Here is a 21,437-nt window from a genome sequence, read left to right as displayed (position 1 = left end):
ACAAAGTATCAGGTACACATAATATGTGTGGGACGTGATAAAAAATCTTGAACACCTGGCCCTGTGTCTGTTAGTTCATGTATTATTACGTAAGCAGTGACCCACACACGTGGTATGCTACGTGTTTTATTATTTAGTATACTAATTCTGAAGTTCCATAAAGAGTAAGGACTTTTACAGAAAACACGTGTATGTTAGATAGGAAGGAGAAGGTGGTAACATAATATGCCAGTATGAACTCTTCAAAACTTAAACTCAGCTCATCCCGTCACCTGTTCTGTAGGCATTGTGTTGCTCAGCACGGAGTAAGGATAAGTAATCTTCTTCCCTTACGTAAGCCTCTGATGATACTGTCTCTTTTCTACAGTGGGAATGTTGTGATACACAGCATGGGAATAACGATGTGACACAATAGTCTTCCCCAACTCCTGGACAGGTTCCTTTTTCTGGAAAATTTTCATAGAACATGCAGATGGATCCCTTTGCACACAGAATTTTTCCCAAGCAAATTCTCTACTCCTATTTCTCTACTGCTGCCACAAATCAAATAGGCTGATAATCCCCACAGTTTATGCTATACTCCATATTTTTTCTAGGTCTGCAATTTGAATCTTTATTTTCTATAGGAAAGATCATCAAGGACAATGCAAACTCTGTCTCTTCACAACAAAAGCCTATACCTACCATTCCTTTGTATATCCCTTATATAAACAACACAAATCTTGTACATCTCATTTTGACTTTTATTTGGATATTTTTGAGTTAAGTTGCTCAAGTCCATTTTCCACCAATACAGATACTAAAAACTGAGATCAACATTTAAGGCAACATTAGCATCCATGCCAAGCCCAATTTGCAAACCTTATCTAAGCACCACAGCAGCCAAGAATTGTCACAGGTCCCCTACCTCCATCACACATTCCCTTTCCTTTTTAACTCTGCTGTCCCACTCCAGTGGGCATACACCCAATAATCCAAGTTAGATGCCCATTCTCAACTGAGACCTTGTCATTTCTTATGAACCAGATCATTTAAGCATAAGATGATATACGTGAGTGAAATACATTTTAGGGTGAAGGTATGTGGTTGAAATCACATAGGAAAAATCTGGGTCATTATTCAATGTCTTAGTATTGAACATTAGGTATTTAGCCTTTTAGTAAAGGCTACACACTGAGACTTGTTAGAATGATAATTCTGCTTTAAATTCTGATTTCTTTAGCTTTTAGTGCTATTGTTGACAAGTATTTAACTCTGAGTTAAGGATGCTCAAGTGCAACTTCTATGTAAGAATATATGCAAGTATACAAAAGACCACACTGGTTTTAGTGCACCCTCTGTTTTTAATACAGAGTAAATAAGGATTTGTCTTGGGCCTGTGGCAAATGCTTCAAGATGTGGGTCCTGCTGTATACCTCTATTCTCTTTTACAGTAAAAGGAAGGGTTTTATTTTTCCTTAAAAAGTGTATTTATTACAAGATGATTAGCATACATAAGTCATATAACATACAGGAGTTAAAATGAACTAGTTACAAAATAAGAAGTGGTGTGTATATTTTTATATAACCTAAGAATGGGATCAGTATTTTACAAAGTACATATAAAAGTACTTCATATACAAAGAAAAATACAAATGTGCAAACACCATTGTCACAGGTGGAAATTCATCAGTTGAAAAATGCTAGAAAAATCCTTTTTTTTTTGAAATTGCAAATGTATTAAAAACAGCTGCATTTCCTATTGTGTGTGAAGTGAGAAATTTATGTTCCTTTCTGACAGAATACATTAGTTAAAACAAACAAACAAACAAACAATTTAATAACCGAAAAATCCTGTAAGTATAGTCAGTTTGGTTAGGTTGACATTAAATTACAAGAAGAATGTCTGGAAAAATGAGAAAATACTGAATCATATGTACAAAACTTTTGTAATATTAGTGTGCTATTTAACATATAAACATTTCAAAATAAACACAACGGCTTAATTACTTATCAATGTCATCGCTTTTTGTAGAATGTAAAATTTCTATTAATTTGGGGCTATTAAAAACTGTTTCTCCAAGATATTAAGTTGAACAAGCACAATTTTATCAAATGTAAAAATCTATAAACCGTCTTCTGATTCATGTGCAAAAAATGTTTAGAAAGTATCAAATCGCAACACATGAAACCCAATTATGTACATATTTATTATCTGTAAATGTTGTTAACTAGCTAGTATTGTTCTGCTATAAATAACTTACCTCTGTCCTTCAAAATGTCTGCATTTTAAAGATTTCAGTGCAAGTGCTTGCTTTATTGTTTAGTGCATTACCATGTTTGTTATTTTTTATTTTACAGTGAGCAGAACAGCACATAAATTAACATATACAACTCTCATATTTCAAGAGATTTTTCTTCCACTGAATTCCTAGTTTGTTGCCTATTTCTCCTGGACAGTGTCAGCCACTTTTCTTTCATTGTCCCATAATAACAGCAAACAAAATCCAAAATAAAAGTGCTATGATTTTTAGATAATCACTAGAACTTGAAATTCYGTAGCAATATTGCAGGAGTACTCTGAAGAACACACGGTTAGAGAACAGCCTGCACGCTGAAAATATACCTTCTCTGAAAATTTGATATCATGCGATTTTACTTTTTGGTCTTAAAAAATACCAACTGCCTAAACATCAGCCACCTGATATATATGCCACTGGGCTCACAAGTTTCARGATTTTTTTTTTCCAAGGAATTGTAGACATGTTCCCTCTTATTAATGACTAGTTCGGAAAGATGAACTTTCTGTTTAAAAATATAAATAACGTGAAAATAGATTTCCTACTGGAGGGAAAATTTCTACAATTAACTTTGGATAGGTTTTCTAACAGGATAACTCTGAAATGAGAAAAACAAGATTAGATGATAGTGCAATACAGCAGGCATTTTATAGCTGGGAATTGTACTGAAGAAAGGGGAAATTCGGGATAAATGGATCATTATTTTTCAAAGTCCTCCCTGCAGAAAAAAATAGCAGTTATAGTGGTTATCATTTTTAAATAGAAAAGGAACTTCAGCATATTATGAAAGTTTATGGCTGAAATGTAAGAAAGGCTGGTTGTCCGTCAGTAACATTTCAAAACGTGTCTTCTTACAAAAAGAGGTGCTTTAAACATGTCTTGATTATGGAATGTTATTCCTTTCTAAGCATCTGAAATGCAACTCTGGATCCTATCCATCCATTGTTGGGCACTCTGGGCATCTTGGGCACAAAAATTATACACACGTTTACTTGTCTTCAACTGTAAAGGAAAAAAAAATAACATGAAGATAGAAAAGCCAACATGCAAAACAAAAAGAAACTAGCAAACTTTATTTTAAACTTTAATACCCAATGTACTAATTGGGTTTGAATGAAACATTTCTTTGAATTTCTGCTGTGTGTTGAGAGTGAGGGCCAGATATTAGTTGTGTAACAGCTCTGTTCTGAGTTGGCCTGACAGCTCTTTCTAGCTCTCACCTTCCAGCAGGAATGAAAGTAACAGGTTAAAACACACCAAGAGAAGAAAGTTTCAGATAAAGGTCAAATAAAGAACAGATATACTTACATCAAAAAATGCTTTTTCACTTGCATGTTTTGGGGCTCCAATTGACGGAGAAGCAGGAATCACTGTTTCTACTTCTGCAAGATCTATGTGTCCCTTACAGCTTGTATCTTCACCAGAGTCATAGTATCTCAGCTAGACCCACAAGAGAAAAAACAAACACAAGTATGCTATTTAGGTGGACTTTTTGCTTTTTCTTCCCTTTTCCTGGGTAAAACTGGAGGCCAGGGGTGGGGGGCAAAAAAATTTTTAGGAGGACATCAGACACAGGCTGCTTCTAAGACACAACTGACAGAAACCAGAAGTTTGGTGTATAAAGAATGGTGGGACTGGCGATAGCCCTCAACTGGCCTGTCCCATATTTGACATCTCCGATAACAGCAATGTCTCCACCCCCTGCTCCTTTGCAGAAAGATGGAGTTGAGGGAGGAGTGTTTTATCACTACTGTTACAGAGCAGAGGATTTTCAAAAAGTCACGCTTTGCTTTCAGGGTAGAAGGAGGTGTGAAGGATGAGAGCAGAACCTGGGCTTTCGAGTCCTGCATTCCCTAGCAGTTTTCATACCAAAACCAACTTCTTCACTGACCATTACATTGAAACTAACAAAAGAGCTTTACTTTCACTGAGGAGTTAATAAAATACTATTAACTATATTATGTTATTATATATTATTATATTATATTATAATATCTACTATTTTCTATATTTCAAGAATTTTAAGTGATCAGCAAAAATTTAAGTATCATTTTAGATAATTACAAACTACATAGAAAACTCACATTTTCCTATACTGCACTTAGTGGTTGAACAAAGCTTTTTTTTTTCTTTCTTACAAAGATACTTTGATTTGAATGTTAACCACTCTGTAAAATGAATTTTGATATGCAAATAGTTCTAGAAAAGATAGTTGCTTATTTTAAAAATCCCTATAAATTGATGCAAAAAATAAAGCAAACCCTCAAAGCAAAGAATGCACAACAGAATTGCAAATGAGATTGACCTGTATCTGCTGCGTACTGTGTATTACTCTTACATCCATGATACACAGAAGAAAATTTGGTTATATAAAATTTTAAAAGTATTTTTTTTCTTCTAGAAAATTAACTTTTTCTCTTGTGTACCAGGAAGACTAATTAGAACACTGGTTGGCACACTGGCACACTAGTCTAGAAACGCTCAGTCTGTACTATATATATTTTTAATAGTGTGTTAATTAAAACACTTTTTTTTTTTTTTTTTTTTTTTTAGAAAAAGCATCTCAATGGTTACTTTAAAAATCTCAAATTGTGGGGAATATTTGGCTCAATGAAGATTACTGCCCAATGACCCAACATTATTCAATGAGACCACAGATTCCACTGCAGAGTTCCAGCATACATTGTAAATTGGGTAAAATGTTTAGAACAGATCTCCTGTTTTCAGTGCTCCTTGCTGTGCAATGATTTTCAGAACATTTATGAATCATACTGCAACTAAATTTACTCACTTCACTATGACTAATCTAAAATTTCCCTACACATGGCATCTGAAATTGTTTTTCTATCAGGAACTTGGCATTTGAGGACTTTTAGAGATAAAATTTTGGGGTGAAACTCCACCTCAATTTAATGACAAAATTAATGACAAAAATGATTTCAGACAGATCCAGGATCCTGTTCTCAAGATTTGAAAATACTTTCATATAGAGATTCCAGAACAGCTGTATTAAATACAGATTACAGAAAAACACCAAACATGCCATAAGAGGTAAATGGATTTTTCTACTGAAAAAAATTCAGATTGCAGTTTTCCACAGTATATAATGTACTTCCATTTGCAARGAAAAGTGCTCAAGGCAAAGTGCTTGAGGAACAAAGGGCTTTAAAATACATGCTTTGGGAACATACAGTAACTACTACAGTTTCAATGAGAACGCCTCCATTAAATTTGCTGTCAGCTACCGTATTAGCTCTCAGCTTCCCAACTGCACTCTATGAAATACCTTCTAACTTTTTAGCTATCTTAGAGTGAGTTTTTGGTCCTTCTGAAAACTAAACAGGTCATATTAAAGGCCAGATTACGCTCAGCATTTAGTTGCTTTATGTCCTTCTCATGTTAGCAGTACTTCAAAAAATTGCTTATATTGCTTGTATGCAGTAATGCCCTGAAAATATGAAAAGACAAAAATGTTTGGGTCCAAACAATAATGCATAATTTCCAGTCCAAGAAGTCTTTTATGACTATATACCAAACAGTTATCACTGTTTAAATAAATACCGTTCATTCAGAATGTTATGTCAGCCACACAAGATACACATACAGTCTGTAACAATGTAATATACACATTGCTCTTGAAAAAAACATTAGTATTATCTGTAAAATCAATCTATACAAACTCAGTAAATAAAAATGCAACAGAATAGTCGCATAAAAATCCATTCTCTCGAAAAGGTTTTACCTGGTGTTTTGTCACATCCAGCACAAACCAGCGAGGTTTCCAACCTTTTAGCAAAGCTCCTCTTTTGTATAGCGTACCTTCAAAAGATCTGGAAGGTACAGAAAACACGAATGGCACGTGATTCCATAATCTGAAAACTAGTGATATATAAAGTCCCAAATGGCTACACTATTTAAGCACTTGTTTTACTGCAGGATAACAAATCAGTTTTAAACCACAGACTAGATTAGTTATTGGTAGCTGTGATTCACTGATAAACACTAACTGTTTCAGTGCTTTGGATGAATTGAATATCATGCAGCTACACTTTGCTCGTGCTTATAAAGGGAAATATTTAAAGGTATTACTAGGAGAGAGAGGGCCTCCCTGACAAGACAGCTAAATATAATTAAAACTGCAGAAAAGCAGTAAAGCAGGATCAGAGTGTTCTGTATATATGAAAATTTGTTTTTTTTTTTCCCTAAGGCAGAAACTTGTACTGTTACAATACAAGGTAAAACAGTAGTGTAATGCCTACTAAAATGAGGTTCATAAATATTCTATGACTATTCAGTTTACCTATTTTCATCATTCTTTGATGTGAAATGATTGAATAGTGTATTTGCTCTTCTGTCTACTCCATTGGAGGGAGAGATATTTGCACTCTGTTCCTCAGCCAGCCCGCGGTCAGGTATTTCCAACAAAGACCTCTTTTGATAGGAATGTAGATTAGCTGACATCATGCCTGAGGAGCCAGAAGGATGTCTCCTGAGCTAAAAAGATAAAAATAAAACAAACAAAGTTAAACAAGATCTAGCCAAGTTTAGAACTGAGAAATGTGATTGACTGCTGAACCAAAACATTAGAAGAAGTATTACAGGAGACAATTCTTTCTAACTCATACAATCCACAACTCTCTTTGGTAATCCACAAAGTTACCAACTTGCACACAAGAAGTGAATAGCAAAGATCTGTAGCTAGTCTTCTTACTACAATTTTATAATTTTGTTTTTACCCAACTTTCTAGTCATTAGTCTAAATTAATGAGAACCTAGTGTATGTTCACTGTACTCATTATACTACACTGTGCAAGAAGAGTCTGAAGAGGACAGAAATTGATGTACAATGTTAACTGGAGTGCACTCTTCAAGGGAACATTTTATTGATTTTGATTCTGGAATAACTGCATTATTTCAGACATCATCTTTACACACATCTGTGGGTCATGCACTTGACAACAGATTTTCCAGCTTTAATTTTACTAGTCCTCAGAAGATAAGTGCTAGCACCTTGACAAGGTACTTAAATACTTGACAAAGATTTGCGAAACTTTTCATTCTGAGATTCCTAGTGAGGATAAAAGTGACCACAAAAGGTGAAAGTGAATATGTAGACATTTTTGTAACTGGAAAAGTTTGACCTCTTATTAAACATTAACAGAGAGTTCTGATTCTGTTGAGAGTGGGGTACATGATAGAAAAAACTAAAAGAGTTTTTACTGCATCTAAAAGTAAATATTTTAGATAGCTAGAAGGGGAGAGGATCAGATTCTTACTTCGTGTTTTAACTTTTGTAGACTAGTGAAACTACATTAAGAAATTGAGATTGTTGAGGGCACTAGCAGAAAARTATCTAAGCCGTCAGTATATTATAAGCCTTCACCAAAATATTTGATTTGTACACTGATCTCTCCACTGTCTCTCCAAATATTCCCAGCAAATGGAATGAAACAGAGAGTTTTTTGAATTCCATTAGGCTGCTGAATAGCATATATGCTATCCCAATACATACGCAGTGATTTGAACAATAACAGCTTGTCGATAGAGAAGTTTTCACTAGGAGGTAAAATGCTTAGCCACCTTTATTATATTAAATATTAGACAGATCTACAATAGATTGTCATGGCTTGATTTACCTTTTATTATTTGCTAAATCCTAAATATGTGTAGCAATGCACAGAACACTAAAAGGCATTTTTTTACTCTAACAGCTCAAACCTTTACACTGACAAACAGATGAGATACATACCAACATGCTCATCAATATTCTTAATATGTCACTTCTGATCTTTGTGAAAATTGAGTAATGTGCCTTGCATTATCAGACTGCCTCAATAGTATATAGATAATAGTTGGTATAAGATGTAAGTTGTAAATTATTATGAGGGCAAAAATATCTTCATAATACAAGTCAATGTTGCCTCAGAAAAGAAGAGGCAGAGATATGGCAATTCAGTTAATTTCTTAAGCAGAAGGGTTCACGTGGTGTGAGAAAACAGTATTTCACAAGACTTTTGTATATCCCAGTGACATAAGCCTGAACAATGTTTCCCTTGCTTTCTCAGAAGCATCTAGACCTTTGGATACAGTAAACTTCCCTGAATTCATTAGTTAGAAACAAAAAGTGAGGTTCCCAAGAGCAACTTTATAGATACAAGTCATTTCAGTAGAATCTCAAAAAACTTCAAGTAAAACTGGAGCAACAGGGATCCTGAACTTGGTCTTAATCTACATGACAGCATCCTAGAGATGGAGTCCTTTGGGACTGACCCTTGCATTCATCAGAAAATCCTTAAATAATGGCTAGGACAGGAGACTGACGTCAGGAATATTTATGCTTCCATTTTCTTTTCTGCTTCCAATTATTCAATAAAAAACTTAATCCTCTTCTTTGCTAGGATAAAACTTTTTTTTCATTTTAAATTTGTCTAGGGTATAGAGTGAACTTGAATGACAGATATCAATGTCTGACAGACATTAAGTGTATTGCTTTCTCAAGAGCAAAGGACACAAAGCAAAGTAGTGCTGGGGACTAGCCATTGCGTAGAGGCTGGCGAACTCAGACGAGCTTGGGAAGCTGAAGAGTCAGGGAACAGCTTTGAGCTGGTAACTCAATTGTGCCAAGTTTATAGAGAAAGCTCCCTATAAAGCATTATCTAATATTCTTCCTAGCACACACAGACAGTGAAGAGGCAACATCTGACTTAGGATGTATCTATACTGTCGACTAGTCAGTTTTACAGCAGTCAAGAGCCGGGAACAGAGCACGAGCAGATCCTACTTTGATTAGAATCTACAATTTGAAAATTCCATTTAGCCTCGCAAATATCTTTACATGTCCCTGAAATTCAGTGAGGTCCTTTCAACCACTTTCAGGAACTGAGTTTTTTTGTGCTTAAAGAATCAGGCATAAAGAATCTTTTACATATATGAAGTCATAAATTGTATATTAGTAAAATGCTTGGTTTGTCTGATGCATTAATCTTTTGAGAATCAATCAGATAAATGGCACAAGCATATATATTTTTCTACATGCAGAAATACTGAGCCAGTATCTTAGGTTAGAACAATATATTCAGTTTTTAGAAAGAAAAGTTTTACGCCAACAAATACACAGTGATTTTGTCAGTGTCCCAGGTAGCCTTTACAGCAGGAATTAACTTACTCTGTTGGACGAGCTCTTTTGCTACTTACATTGTCTTGTCTGGTGTCATCCTTTAGATTCATTTTGACCCTTTCCCACAAAAGCTGCCATCTTTCTGGGCTCTGATTTAATTTATTTTCCAACCTTTCGATTTCCTGAAACAAATTAAAAGGGTGTTGCTGAGAATAACATTTCTAACTGGTCACTTCTTGAACACACAACAGTCAGCACCAATTGCCATAACAGAAACATGATAACAATAAGGCTAGTATATATTTTATAAAAATATTTACAAAGAGCAAATTCTGCACTGTGACATCAACACTGAACACTGCCAATATTAACATTTACCCTGTTTTATAAAATGTGATATGAAGCTGTAATAAAAGAAGGAAATGAAACAGAAAGATTTATTCCATTTGGATGCCAAACTATAACAACATGTTCTTGCTGTGGAACTTGGGAATATGACCTATGTTGATAACCTCCAGTTAGGGTTATTTCCCGTTGATAAGACAATGCATGCAGACTTAAGTAAAAAGAAGCTATTTCACTAGTTCATGTTTACTTGTGAACCAGCTTAAATATAACACTCATCAATACATTTGATTAGTCACCACACATCTTTACTTTGATGTTCCATATTCCTTGCCACTGTTCCTTTCTATGTTTCTTACTGTCAACAACTACTGTTACAAAAATCTGATTTTTCATTGAATCATGTTAAAAACATCAATTTTACAAATCCAACTAAGAACTGATGATGGAACAAAAAATTACCATAGGACAGAGAACTCCCGGGCTATGTAAAAGGCAGCTAAAACCCAAGATATTTATTTTCAAAGTAGAGACAGTAAGTCTCTGACAACAGCTTATTTCTACTATACCAAACAATTAATTCAGATTTTATCATATTCTCCAACTGATAGTGGTGAATGACAACTTCCTTAGGAAATCATTAATGATTGAATGAATTACAGAAAATGACTGCATATTTTTAAGATAAGAAAGCATTTTGACCAGGAAATCAACTAAACCAGGAAAGAAGTTGTCACTGTAAATAAGCAAGTCCCTCTGATTAGGTAACATTCAGGAGGTAGTTGCTGAACTGAATTTTGAACTCTGAATTAAAAATAAAAAAGCCAGTATTAGACAGGAACAGGAACAAAATATTTCTCTAAACTCTTCCTTGCTGAAAGTAAATTAGAAAACTCAAAGGTAAAGCTAAAAATAAGACATCTGGCTTAAAGCCAAGAATCAAAATAGACTTTTAAAATACTGAAGTTATACACACGTGTTATACACATGCACATTAAACATTATGTGGCCTCTTTTCCTGCCAAGAAATATAATCAGAATAGTTTTGTTTGGAATAACTTCATTTGTAGATACAAAATCAAGGGATGGCAAACACAAGCCAGACTAAAGGCTTCTCTTGATTACTTGCTTCTCTTTTGAAGTGCTGAGTGTAAAACATTTCCTGATGGGATTCACAGGACTGAACGCACTTACCACAGATAGTTTTTGTAAAAGGCTTTCCAGATTTCTGCAAAAGGATACAAGCTCTTTAGCGCTAAAATTTAGTTAGGTTTTAATCTGCTCATTTTCCTTCTGCCCCAGTCTTGACTTCTGAGTCTTTCTTTGCAGAATCTGGAAGTAACTGAAACTTGTTACTTAGCAACGGGGTCACATTCCTTTATTTTTTGGCTCCATAATAACTATTGCTTCCAGAACTTAAAATGAAAAACTTTCAACCATCTCCTATGTATAAGCTGAAAATTTAGGAATGAATTCTCCCTTAATAAGCTCTGCCTAGAAAACTTACATGGCTATAAATCACTATGATTTACTCTCACTCCTTCAGCTGTAAACTTTACTGAAAACTTCAGATTTTTCTTCCCTCCATGTGTGGAATGGGCTATGAATACCAGCATTTCCTTGAAAGAAAAATTTGTAGGTATTTATATTTATCTTTCTAGTTCATCTTCTGTTGTCTGGAGTTATGGGAGCAAGAATCAACAAGTAGAAAAAGAAAAGTTACGACAAATAACAACTGTATGTGCACCCACTTCCTGAAATTAATAATTACATGCAATTAGTACTACTGCACCTTTCAAAAGAAATATCTGTTAGGTAATCTGCTTTGTAATATTTGAATAGTACAGACAAGAATTAATCCTGTCGATACTCCAGAACTGTGGAGACTGATCACTTGCCTCCCTAGTGTGTTCATGCACACACAGAACAACCTGGACCGAGTCCTACAGTAATCAGTTATTTGACTGTGACAGAGATCCCTGTTTTGTAAGTCCTTCCTTGCCAGTATTTTCTCTTCAGTTCCTGGACTAGAAGGCTTCTGTGACTTTGGCTACAAACAGAAAGATAGGTATCCGGTGATTGAATTGCCACCTCTACCAAGTATGCAGGTTTCTGTGTGCAAAAAGTTGTACATGACTGGTTGACCACTATTCGGAATCCTCTAGATTCAGGGTTCATTCTGAGGGACCAATCTTTAGGGCTCATAACTGGAGGTTAGCAAGTGGTTTACAACCGTGAGTACTATTTTTATTGTTTTGCTGTTTGTTCACCGACCCTTTATTTAACTCTCGTTCTTCCTGGTATATCTCTGCAGCAGAGTTAACTTGGGTGGCTGCCATCCAGAAGGGGCAGCCTTGAGTTTGCCAGCCCCTCCCTGATCAGTCACTGTCTCTACTCATTGGCAATGTAACTACTTACTGGAGAGAATAGGACATCTAGGTTCATCTCACCTAATTCTAAAAAAGTATCTTAAAAGGAATTTGAGCCACTCCAAATGAAATACAGGGATTGCCTGTCCTTTTAGGAATGTTACCATATTGGTGGAAAACACTGCAGAACTGTCTGCCCTCAGGGGTTTAACTTGTATTTTCACTGAAATACAGGTAGATTATTGCCTCTAGCACAACTGCACTCAGGCATACATCACTCAGGCCAGTTAGCTCATTTATAAAGCATCTCCACAGATTCATGTCAAAGGACAACATGAAGAGCTAGACTTTTTGGAAACATTTAACCCAACACTTTAGCCTCTACTGAAGACATCCTCTTGGATGTGCTACATTGTGGTATTATCTGATCGAAATTTAAATGCTCTCCTCCTTTGTTTTTAATTTTTTATCGGACAGAAACTCCTCTACGTTACATACTCTGCATTTTAGACACATCAAATGCAAGGAAAGCAAGTGCTTACAAAAAAACCCAGCAAGAACCTCAAAGTTTCAGTCAAATGAGTTGTTTTTGAGTTCCATGGAAAAAAATCTACTCTCTTTTATTGAGAAATTTTCTTCTAAAACTATTTTCAACTAATCTGAAAGAAAAAACAGAGGCATAGGCTTTCTGTTTTATAATTATCTTTCATTTCTTTAACGAATGGATGGGTAGGTATTGTTACTACTAGTAATTTTTTGCAGGTACTTTGTTTCTGATTCCTATGATGCAGAATGCCCTAAAGGGGAAGCAGCTGCTTTTGAACATTCAGGTGTTCTATGCGTGCTTTTGAGAATCAAAGGTCTGAACAACCTAGCTTGTATTTATTGGCTGCCCCTGACGAGGCAGAAGTGAACTGAGAAGTTTTATGGGGAAATATTTATTTTAAAATGCACTTTAACATTTTCAATCTTTAAAAGGCTTTGTTTAGTGTTCAGGATTAAATGAATGAAATGTGCAGATCAGTTAACTTCCTAAAACTCATAAGCATGTGGCTCTGTGGAGACTATAGAGCCATCACACACACCTGGTTAGAGGTGGATTGTTAGGTATCCAGATTCTTTACAATGTTTACTGCTGTAAAATTACATCTTTTTCTCTTAATAAAACAGCACTACATTCTACCATGGAAAATTCTGAATTAAGCCACTCAATAGCTTCTCTGTTCCAGTTTTACATCTTGAAGAGTCTTATCTAGTTTTCAACTGCAAAATATTTTAAGAACAAACATATTTGGGCTTATCATTATAGACTAGGGGAGAATCAATCTTCCCTAATAGTTTGCCAGAGCTCAATATGGTCTCAGTTCAAACATTTTTTGGATACCGACACGTTTATGATTAAAGAGAGGTCTTCGTCCTACATCAGCACTAGCCCTAAATTAACAACTTGTTCTAGAAGGAAGTTCACTTTTCTTTTTACACTTACAAGAATATTTTTGTAACCTTTATACAACCTCTTCAAAGTTTTCCAAAAGTTCCTCTCTATTGCTATCTTTTATTACTATAATCTAATTCACAGATAACATTTAAACTCTATAAAACCTGACCCACATATCTTTGGAATATAATATGGCTAATTTCCTTGTTATATGGCATTTTTTCACAGCTGTGGATATGGATTGTTTGGCATTTACTCCAAGCAGAAATGCAGAAGAGCACTGCTGCTATATTCCCAATGTAGTTCTGGCCTCTAGTTACCCGATATGAAAGCTCTCTATTTTTTACTAAAGAATCCCTTATATGACCCCTGCTGATAGACTGTTAAGCTCTTTCTTTGCATTTGTGAAGTTCCTTAAGCTTTGATCAGTTCTGGTTACGCTCTTTTGAGTCAAGGAGAGTTTTACAGCTGAAATCTCTCTCAATCTCTGTCTCTCAATCTCTGTCTTTTTTTTTTTTTTTAATTGAACACTGTTCCTGTGTTTGGTCAACCATGAGGGAAAGGAATGGACCAAAAGAGATCCCAGGAATGTTCCTGAATAAAATTAACTCTCTGGCAAAGAGAGTATATCCTCAAGGAGTCAAACCTATTCAGATCCTTTCTGCCTTAAGATGTTTGATAAAAATCACCTTTGATATCTGGAAAGTTCAGGGACACACAGCATACCCCCACTTTCCACGAATTGCTACATCAGGCTCCATAATCCCAGCTTCATTATAAGATAAAGTCTGCATATATAGCTTTCAAAATAAAAAACTGTACATAACAGTGTGTATCTGAATAAGCACACAGCTTGAAACAACAGCTCTAAGAAGTGAAAAATGCCCTTGTCATTTGCATAAGCTATTAATTCATATAATTAATTATCACTGCTAATGTTTAGTTTATCATAATTAAACAACAGACATTTAAGAAAATATAGATGTTAAATCATTCTAAACAACTACAACAACTTTCATGTTAAATAGGACCCTTTTTCATTTTCTAATGAAAGAACAAAACCTAAGGAACCTAAAGAAGCGCAAACAAGTAAAAGCCAAAGTCTGGCATCTATTGCAATTGCCAAAATACTCTAAGGTATCCAATACTCTGCATTAGGTTTGTGTACGGAGCCTGAAGTGTTACTGTAATTTCCACATCCTATTTCGATACCTGGTAAACTCTGCAGAAAGTAAAGCCTGTGAGCCAGTGTTTCTGCATCTGTTGCTTTGGCAACTGCTATGATCCAAAAGGAAGGAGCGAGTCTTAGTCAACATGAATAAACTAAGAGCAATCATGAAAAGCTTTGTTGAGAAATTCGGGCCAAGATGTCCAGGGGTATTTTTGTGCGTCTGCCTCCCCACCTGCAATCAACAAGTGTCAGATTTGTTTTCTGATTCTCTGGAAATCTGGCTCTGACATTTTACCCTGCATCTACTTTAAACTGAGTAGCAAGAGGACAAGAAGATGGACCAATGCTTGCCTGAATTAAAATACCAGCTCTTGTAGTGACAAAGCCGCATATCTTAGACAAAGGCAAACTAAAAATCTATTCTGCTAGCTACCTTATTATTTCAAAAAGACAGTGGAGAAAATGCATCCCCAAATGGCTCTCAAGCATACAATGTTATCTCCCACAGTTACTGACCACTATTAAAGCATACTCCCACAAAATTGTTCATTCAGAACAATGCAAGTTTTGCAGGAAGTCTGACTGATTCCCAGATTCAACATCTCTTCAAAGCAACTGAACATTTTTATAAAATTTCTTTTTTTTGACGTCTATCAAGATACTTTTAATAACAGTGTATCTATAGGGCAATAACTTAAATAAAAAGTAAACACGAATTTCATGACAATAAAAGACCTTTATGTTCTTTTAAACATATGTACTTACATTTAAGAGGCTGCTGATGGCATCAGGTTGTATTTTTTTAACATCATCATAACACGGCCATACTATTTTCCTCTTACTCTGAGACAGTGAACCATTCGTTTGGTCAGCTTCCTCTAAAATACTGCATTTTGCTGTCACCATGGTCCAATCATAGGAAGGGCCTGTAGCCAAAATCTCTTCTACATAGTAATCCCACTTTTTGAGGCTGGACATACTTACGTTTGGTTTCAGTGCCTATTCAAAAGAAAGTTTTATTACAATGACAAAAACAGGTCTTTCAGATTCAGACTTAAAAATGCAATACTTAGATTTTCTAGATTATACTAAATTTAACACTGTATTAGGGGAGTGGCACTGTCGTTTGATAATTTCCACGGCAAGACCCTGTTATATATGGCTTAGTCAGATCAAAGATACTAGCTTTGGGAATATACTGCTCCTTCTGCTTATCCTTCTACTCAGTCAGGTGCTCACCAAGAACTCAAATTCAGCATATAGAGTTGACACCCTCACAGTCTTTGTGCCTCCCGTTAAAGATATAAAAGGCAAATATAGCAGTCACTCTTCACTTTCTTTTCAGCAGAGAATTTTAGACTCTATAGCATCAGGGAAAGAAGATAGGTTCTATAACATCAGTGGACAACCCACAGTAATATCACGAGCCAAGCAGCCAGAGGCTCTAAGATTTTCAGAGCACTTTTAAACAGTTTACTTTTTATTAAAAATGTATTCTTTTTCTTTTAATAAGTAAGGTAACACTCTTAATTTGCATGCACCTTCCTTAAGGGGAATTACTGCCTCAGATGAATGGGAAATTTTAAAATCTCAATAGTGATGTTCAGTCACAATGAGTAATTCTGGTACCACGACACCATTTCATACGAGGAAAAATAGTTCCTTCTTCTAAAAGGGAGAAAGAAAATACCATCAAAATATCAAAAACTATTCTTAATTACTACGTAATCAGGCTACTAAGTACTGTTTACAATAAAATGGACAGAACATACAGGGAACAAGAAGCTCATCAACCTCCAAATTCATCACAGTGATGGTTCTACAGAGAAAACAGATGTTTCTCTGTAACAAAGACAGCTGAAGCAGTTCCTGTGTCACCTTCGTGCTTCCTCCTGCCTCCCCCTCACATCACCACTTTGTCATGCCAGTACAACGGGGTCAGGGAGCTGCACTGTTCACTGCCGACAGTGATCTGATCCAGACTGAAAATAATCTTAAATTTTTTTTTTTTAAAAACAGATCGGTTTACATAACAAAATAAAGCACAAAGTGCTACGTATGCTAAGATACAATGTGGTAAAACAAGGAAAAGGAAAACCAAGAAAATGGAGATGCACCAGCAAAAGTGGCAATGGAAACATGGCCTCAGAGATGGGTAGAGACTGTGGTGTCATTATTTTCTCTGGGAACCATCAGTGGACAGGCATGCAAACAAACCATTTATCAAGGGGAAGCCTGCAGCAGGCTGCCGAAGCAGGAGGCAGCAGCACAGCAATGAACATCTGGGGGGCAAGGGAAGACAGGAACATCTTAAGCCAGCCTTGCCCTCAGAGCTAAAGCATGAACTGCACCCTTTCCATGCAGTTCTTTGAGATGTCTTGACTGCCTCTTCCCTGTCTATTGCAGAATTGTATAATGGTGAGGGTATTATGAATTTCATATAATTATTCAAGACACAGTGCAACCTAGTGAACATACATTATCATATTAGACAGTGGCATAGGTAATATGATTCAATTAGATCATTACAAAACTTATCCCATTGTGACTGGAATTTACTCTGAACTATTTTTGCTAGAATCGTGGTTTACAGTATGTAACTTTTTTTAAACAACCTGTGCAAATTTTGAGATTATTTTTATAATCATTCATATAATTAAGTTGCATCAAACAAGTATCCTCATTTACCTCAGCGGGAATGCAGAAATAGATGTTCCAGATTTTGGTTCTTTATAGTGAACTAAAGTGACCGTTCCAAAACTAACATGACTGAGGTTACAAGCCTGTAAGACACTACACCAGTCAATAAAGGAGGGTCAATTTTGTCCCCCAAGAGTTTATTTCAGGTGAGAACAATTACGGTATCAAATGTACTCAAGGAACCATTCAAAATAACAAATAACCTCTTTTTTTAATACCATACCTCTGTTTCAGCAGGGGCATAGAGGTAATTGAAGAAAATAGGGCTCCTTTTGTGCATCTTTTCAATACATTCCCAAATACAAATTCCTTTTTTGGCATGTTTATCTCCTTTATCTTCAAACAATGTCCCTATGGAAAACAACAGCATCAAAAAGATAGAGTTATAATAAGACATAACAAACACTAAAGCATAGCCAAAGGAATTTCATAGATTAAATGTATAATAAAAATCTACGATCAAATGCTAATGCTACAAGAGATCATATTTGATGAAACAACTGCTGTGACTTGTAACTGCCACTCTTTCTGTAAGTTAGAATATCCATTTGGTATGAAAAAATATTCAATGATGTTATATTTATACCCCTGTTCTGAAGTTTACTGGAATACTTGAGTGTACAGATAAATGTCTCCTCCTGCCTGCAGCTGTGCTGGCTCAACCGGTCGTGATACTGAGCGCTGCCAGCCAATCCTGCCCCCAGTACCAGAGGCTACCAGCCCTTCCAATCTGCCAGATCAGTTGCACCTGGAGTTATTTGCTAACTCACAACAGGCAAAACAGATCAGGCCAGTGTAAACAAATGAGCCACAGACCTGTGCAATCTTAAAGGCTTTGGAACGACATACAGGTAAGTCAAAGACTACTGGAAACAGGACTTTATACTACATGCAATGGTATTTGAAAGCACAACTACCCTACACTAAACAAACATGGTTTAAAAAAATAAATAGAAATTGTAGAATCATATAATAATCCAGGTTGGATGGGACCACAGGAGGTCATCTACTGCAATCTCTTGCTCAAAGGAAGGTAAATACTGTAAATCAATATTCTTTGTAGAAATAAAGTGGCTGCTCAACTTCAATCTGCTCCATGGTTACTCTAGTTTTTAAGAAAAGCATTAAAATTGACCATATGCCATGAGAAACACTCCATGAAGCAGTGAAATTCAGAGCATTTATTGTAAGAGTTTTGCTAAGTGAATGGGCTCCAAGAACAGCCTCAAATGCGGTTGTTATGAAGTGGCTTGTCTTACTAAGAGGGCTGTGAGGGCAGATGAGGCCTTGACTGTAACACTGAGCCTGCAAATGACAGATGAAGGGAGTAAGGACAAAAGACAAAAGAAGAGAAACACAGAAGAGAATTCAAGAGAAAAGAGTGAGAGATAACAGATGGAAAGGCTTTCCTTTCCTGAAACCTCATGCACTCTCTGAAGTATCCCTAAGGCTTTTGTTTCTGTTAAAATAAGGTATTTTGTAGGGGAAACTAAATCAAGAAGAGAAATTGTTGAAGAAACAGAGGTATAGCACTGATTTTTTATTTCATTTTCTCTTAGTCCCATCAGTGGCATGACTCAGGAATCACTCACTCAGGAAATTCTACACGCTCTTCGCCTACATTTTGTTTTATATTCCTGAACTGGAATTCATTAGATCATCACCATAAAATTACTGGACCATCTCAAGCTAGGCAAATTTTTGTAGATTAAACATTGATGGGAAAAATATGGACAATTACAAAAACAATGTGCAATAAACATCATGCGTACCATGTTCTAGTCTTTCATAGTCTGAATCCAGAAGAAATGTCTTAAATCGATTTGATATGTAATGAAAAGCCAGAAACTTCAAGTAATACTGATTGAACTCAAACTCTGTTGGGTATTGGTTATGAATCTAAGAAAAGAAAAGAAAAAGTGTATTGAGGTATAATACAAATGGATATGTAAGGAACAATAATGTGAAATATGACAACAAAATAATTCTCCTGTGAAGGCTGATAACAAATATATCCATACAATTGCCTTCGTGGTACACAAAAATGCTTCTACATTTTGTCTTAAAATATTTAAAAACTAATTAAATTCATGGAACGTTTATGTGGCAAAAATGTTTCAGAGCAGATAGGGTGTACTTTTCTAAGATGTATTTTACTCTGAATAAAACCCAGGATTCTTTAAAGTAATCCACTTGGGTATAAATCCTTTATGATAGTTCATGAGACACCATGCAACTTCACAGACAAAGATGCTACTCCTCGATGCATCATTTCCATAGTTGGAAATCAAACTTAATGGGAAGGTTTTGCAGCAGACTTCTTGCTGTTGCTCAGGACACAACATAGCAGATATGTACAGAAGTAATGCTGGCAAATGATAGTCTATCATTCATTACTGGTTCAGCCCCATTCTGAAGTATTTGCTAGTCTACACACACTTCTTTTTCCTTCTCAAAATATGTGCTGAAATGTTGAAGTATGGAAAAAATGAAAACCATGCTGCTGTTATTCATATGTATACATTTAAAACAGTAAAAACAATGTAACATCTTGATTCATTATCCTGGGTTAGGCTTGGAATCCATCTAGTTTAGTGTATGTCTCCAACAGGAGTCAGCACCAAACGTTTAAAAAAAAAGTGCAAGATTATTACAGTAGAGCAAGGTGCAATAGATGGCTCTTCACAATTGCTTCATCCTAGACATTATCAGAAAGAGACTGGTGTAAGCTTTCGAGCATGAAGTTTAATATTCATGGCCATATTTGTTAGCATTAATTACTGATGATATATACTTGTATACTTGCTATCCATATAAAATTCAAGATTCAAAATTTAATTCTTGCCCTTAAAATGTACTCTTTTAAAATAAATTTTTAAATTGTCATCTTTATTTTCAGAATTAAACAAGGAATTAACTGAAAATCACCATTTACAAGAGAAATAAATAGTTTACTGAACACAAAAGAAACTGTTGATTGAATTTAATGTTTGAAATATAATTCTCATAGTGCTTTGTCTAGCTTCACATCAAAACTAGTAAAATACCTTTATTTTTGCAATCCCCCTATGTCTTGCCTTTTGCATTCCTACCACTCTCATTTTCTGACATTTTTCTCTAGCTAATCTCTACTTATTGGTTCCTCAAGAGAGATTTTTTTTAAAAATGCTTAAGGAAACCAGCGTATTAGACTATTTGAAGCTCCTTGATGTTTAGATTTTTACATATGCCAGTTGAAAAAATCCCAAAGAAATCCAAAAAAGCCAAGTATGAATTTAGCAAGGAAAGGTTAGCTACTGAATGTACAACAGTGACAGAAAAATCCCTTGAAAGACCTATAAACACATACACAGCATTTCAGCCTGCAAATTTCTTGTTAGGATGTTAGCTAGTGGGTAGGCATGTAAAATGTTAGGATATTTCAATTCAATGTATTCATGCTTGCTTTACCCGCACTACTTTTCTGATACAAATGATTACATTCCTGCATAGCTTTGTATGCTTATACAACTAAGCAGAATTTTTACTATAATAAATTCAAGATAAACTTTGTAGACGAAGTAACTTTTTAGTTCTACTTATAAAAAGGGAAAATAATTTTACTGGCATACATTAGATTAAAATACAACCAGAGAACACTAATTTTGTACAACAATGATATAATGTACTTTTGAACTGTGATTCAAAAAGCTCTGTGTGTGTGTGTGTATATGCACATATACATACACACACAAGCAGTTAAGTATACATTTTTCACCTCATGCTAGGAAAAGAGTTTCCTTTAAACACTACAGAAGGACAGGCTTTTTGATAAGTTAGTGTACACTCTGCTCTTTGACATGACTTTTACTGGGTCCTAATTTCTATTTATAAGTCAATAATTATTATAGTAAATTTAAAAAGTTACAAAAATAAGCTGCTATTAAAATCTTGGCATGGATCTAGGTGCTGTGAGTGATCCCATTCCTGAGACTTCTGGAGCTACAACTACAAGCAACTAGAAATTATAACAGAACAA

The 21,437-nt window shown here is 35.3% G+C and overlaps 1 protein-coding gene across 2 annotated transcripts in view; it reads right to left on the bottom strand.

Annotated features, from left to right (window-relative positions):
• Positions 1 to 745: 745 nt before the first annotated feature.
• The window catches only part of SBF2 (SET binding factor 2), a 326,277-nt gene continuing 305,585 nt past the window's right edge, over positions 746 to 21,437 (bottom strand). Inside the window, exons 37-44 of one of the 2 annotated variants that reach the window (XM_026070870.1) lie at positions 19,192 to 19,318; positions 17,643 to 17,770; positions 15,485 to 15,718; positions 9,474 to 9,578; positions 6,580 to 6,773; positions 6,022 to 6,109; positions 3,588 to 3,719; positions 746 to 3,281 (exon numbers count right to left, since the gene is read on the bottom strand). In XM_026070870.1, coding sequence (XP_025926655.1) covers positions 3,183 to 3,281; positions 3,588 to 3,719; positions 6,022 to 6,109; positions 6,580 to 6,773; positions 9,474 to 9,578; positions 15,485 to 15,718; positions 17,643 to 17,770; positions 19,192 to 19,318 — 1,107 coding nt within the window. In that variant the 3' untranslated portion in view covers positions 746 to 3,182. The remainder of the gene's footprint in view (positions 3,282 to 3,587; positions 3,720 to 6,021; positions 6,110 to 6,579; positions 6,774 to 9,473; positions 9,579 to 15,484; positions 15,719 to 17,642; positions 17,771 to 19,191; positions 19,319 to 21,437) is intronic. The other variant, XM_026070861.1, reaches the window with a different exon arrangement.

The sequence above is a fragment of the Apteryx rowi genome, unplaced genomic scaffold (genome assembly GCF_003343035.1).
Source record: "Apteryx rowi isolate R43461 unplaced genomic scaffold, aptRow1 scaffold_107, whole genome shotgun sequence".
In the NCBI taxonomy this organism is placed as follows: Eukaryota; Metazoa; Chordata; class Aves; order Apterygiformes; family Apterygidae; genus Apteryx; species Apteryx rowi.
Note: the sequence above shows the minus strand (reverse complement) of the source record. Positions and strands in the feature narration are given on the sequence as shown.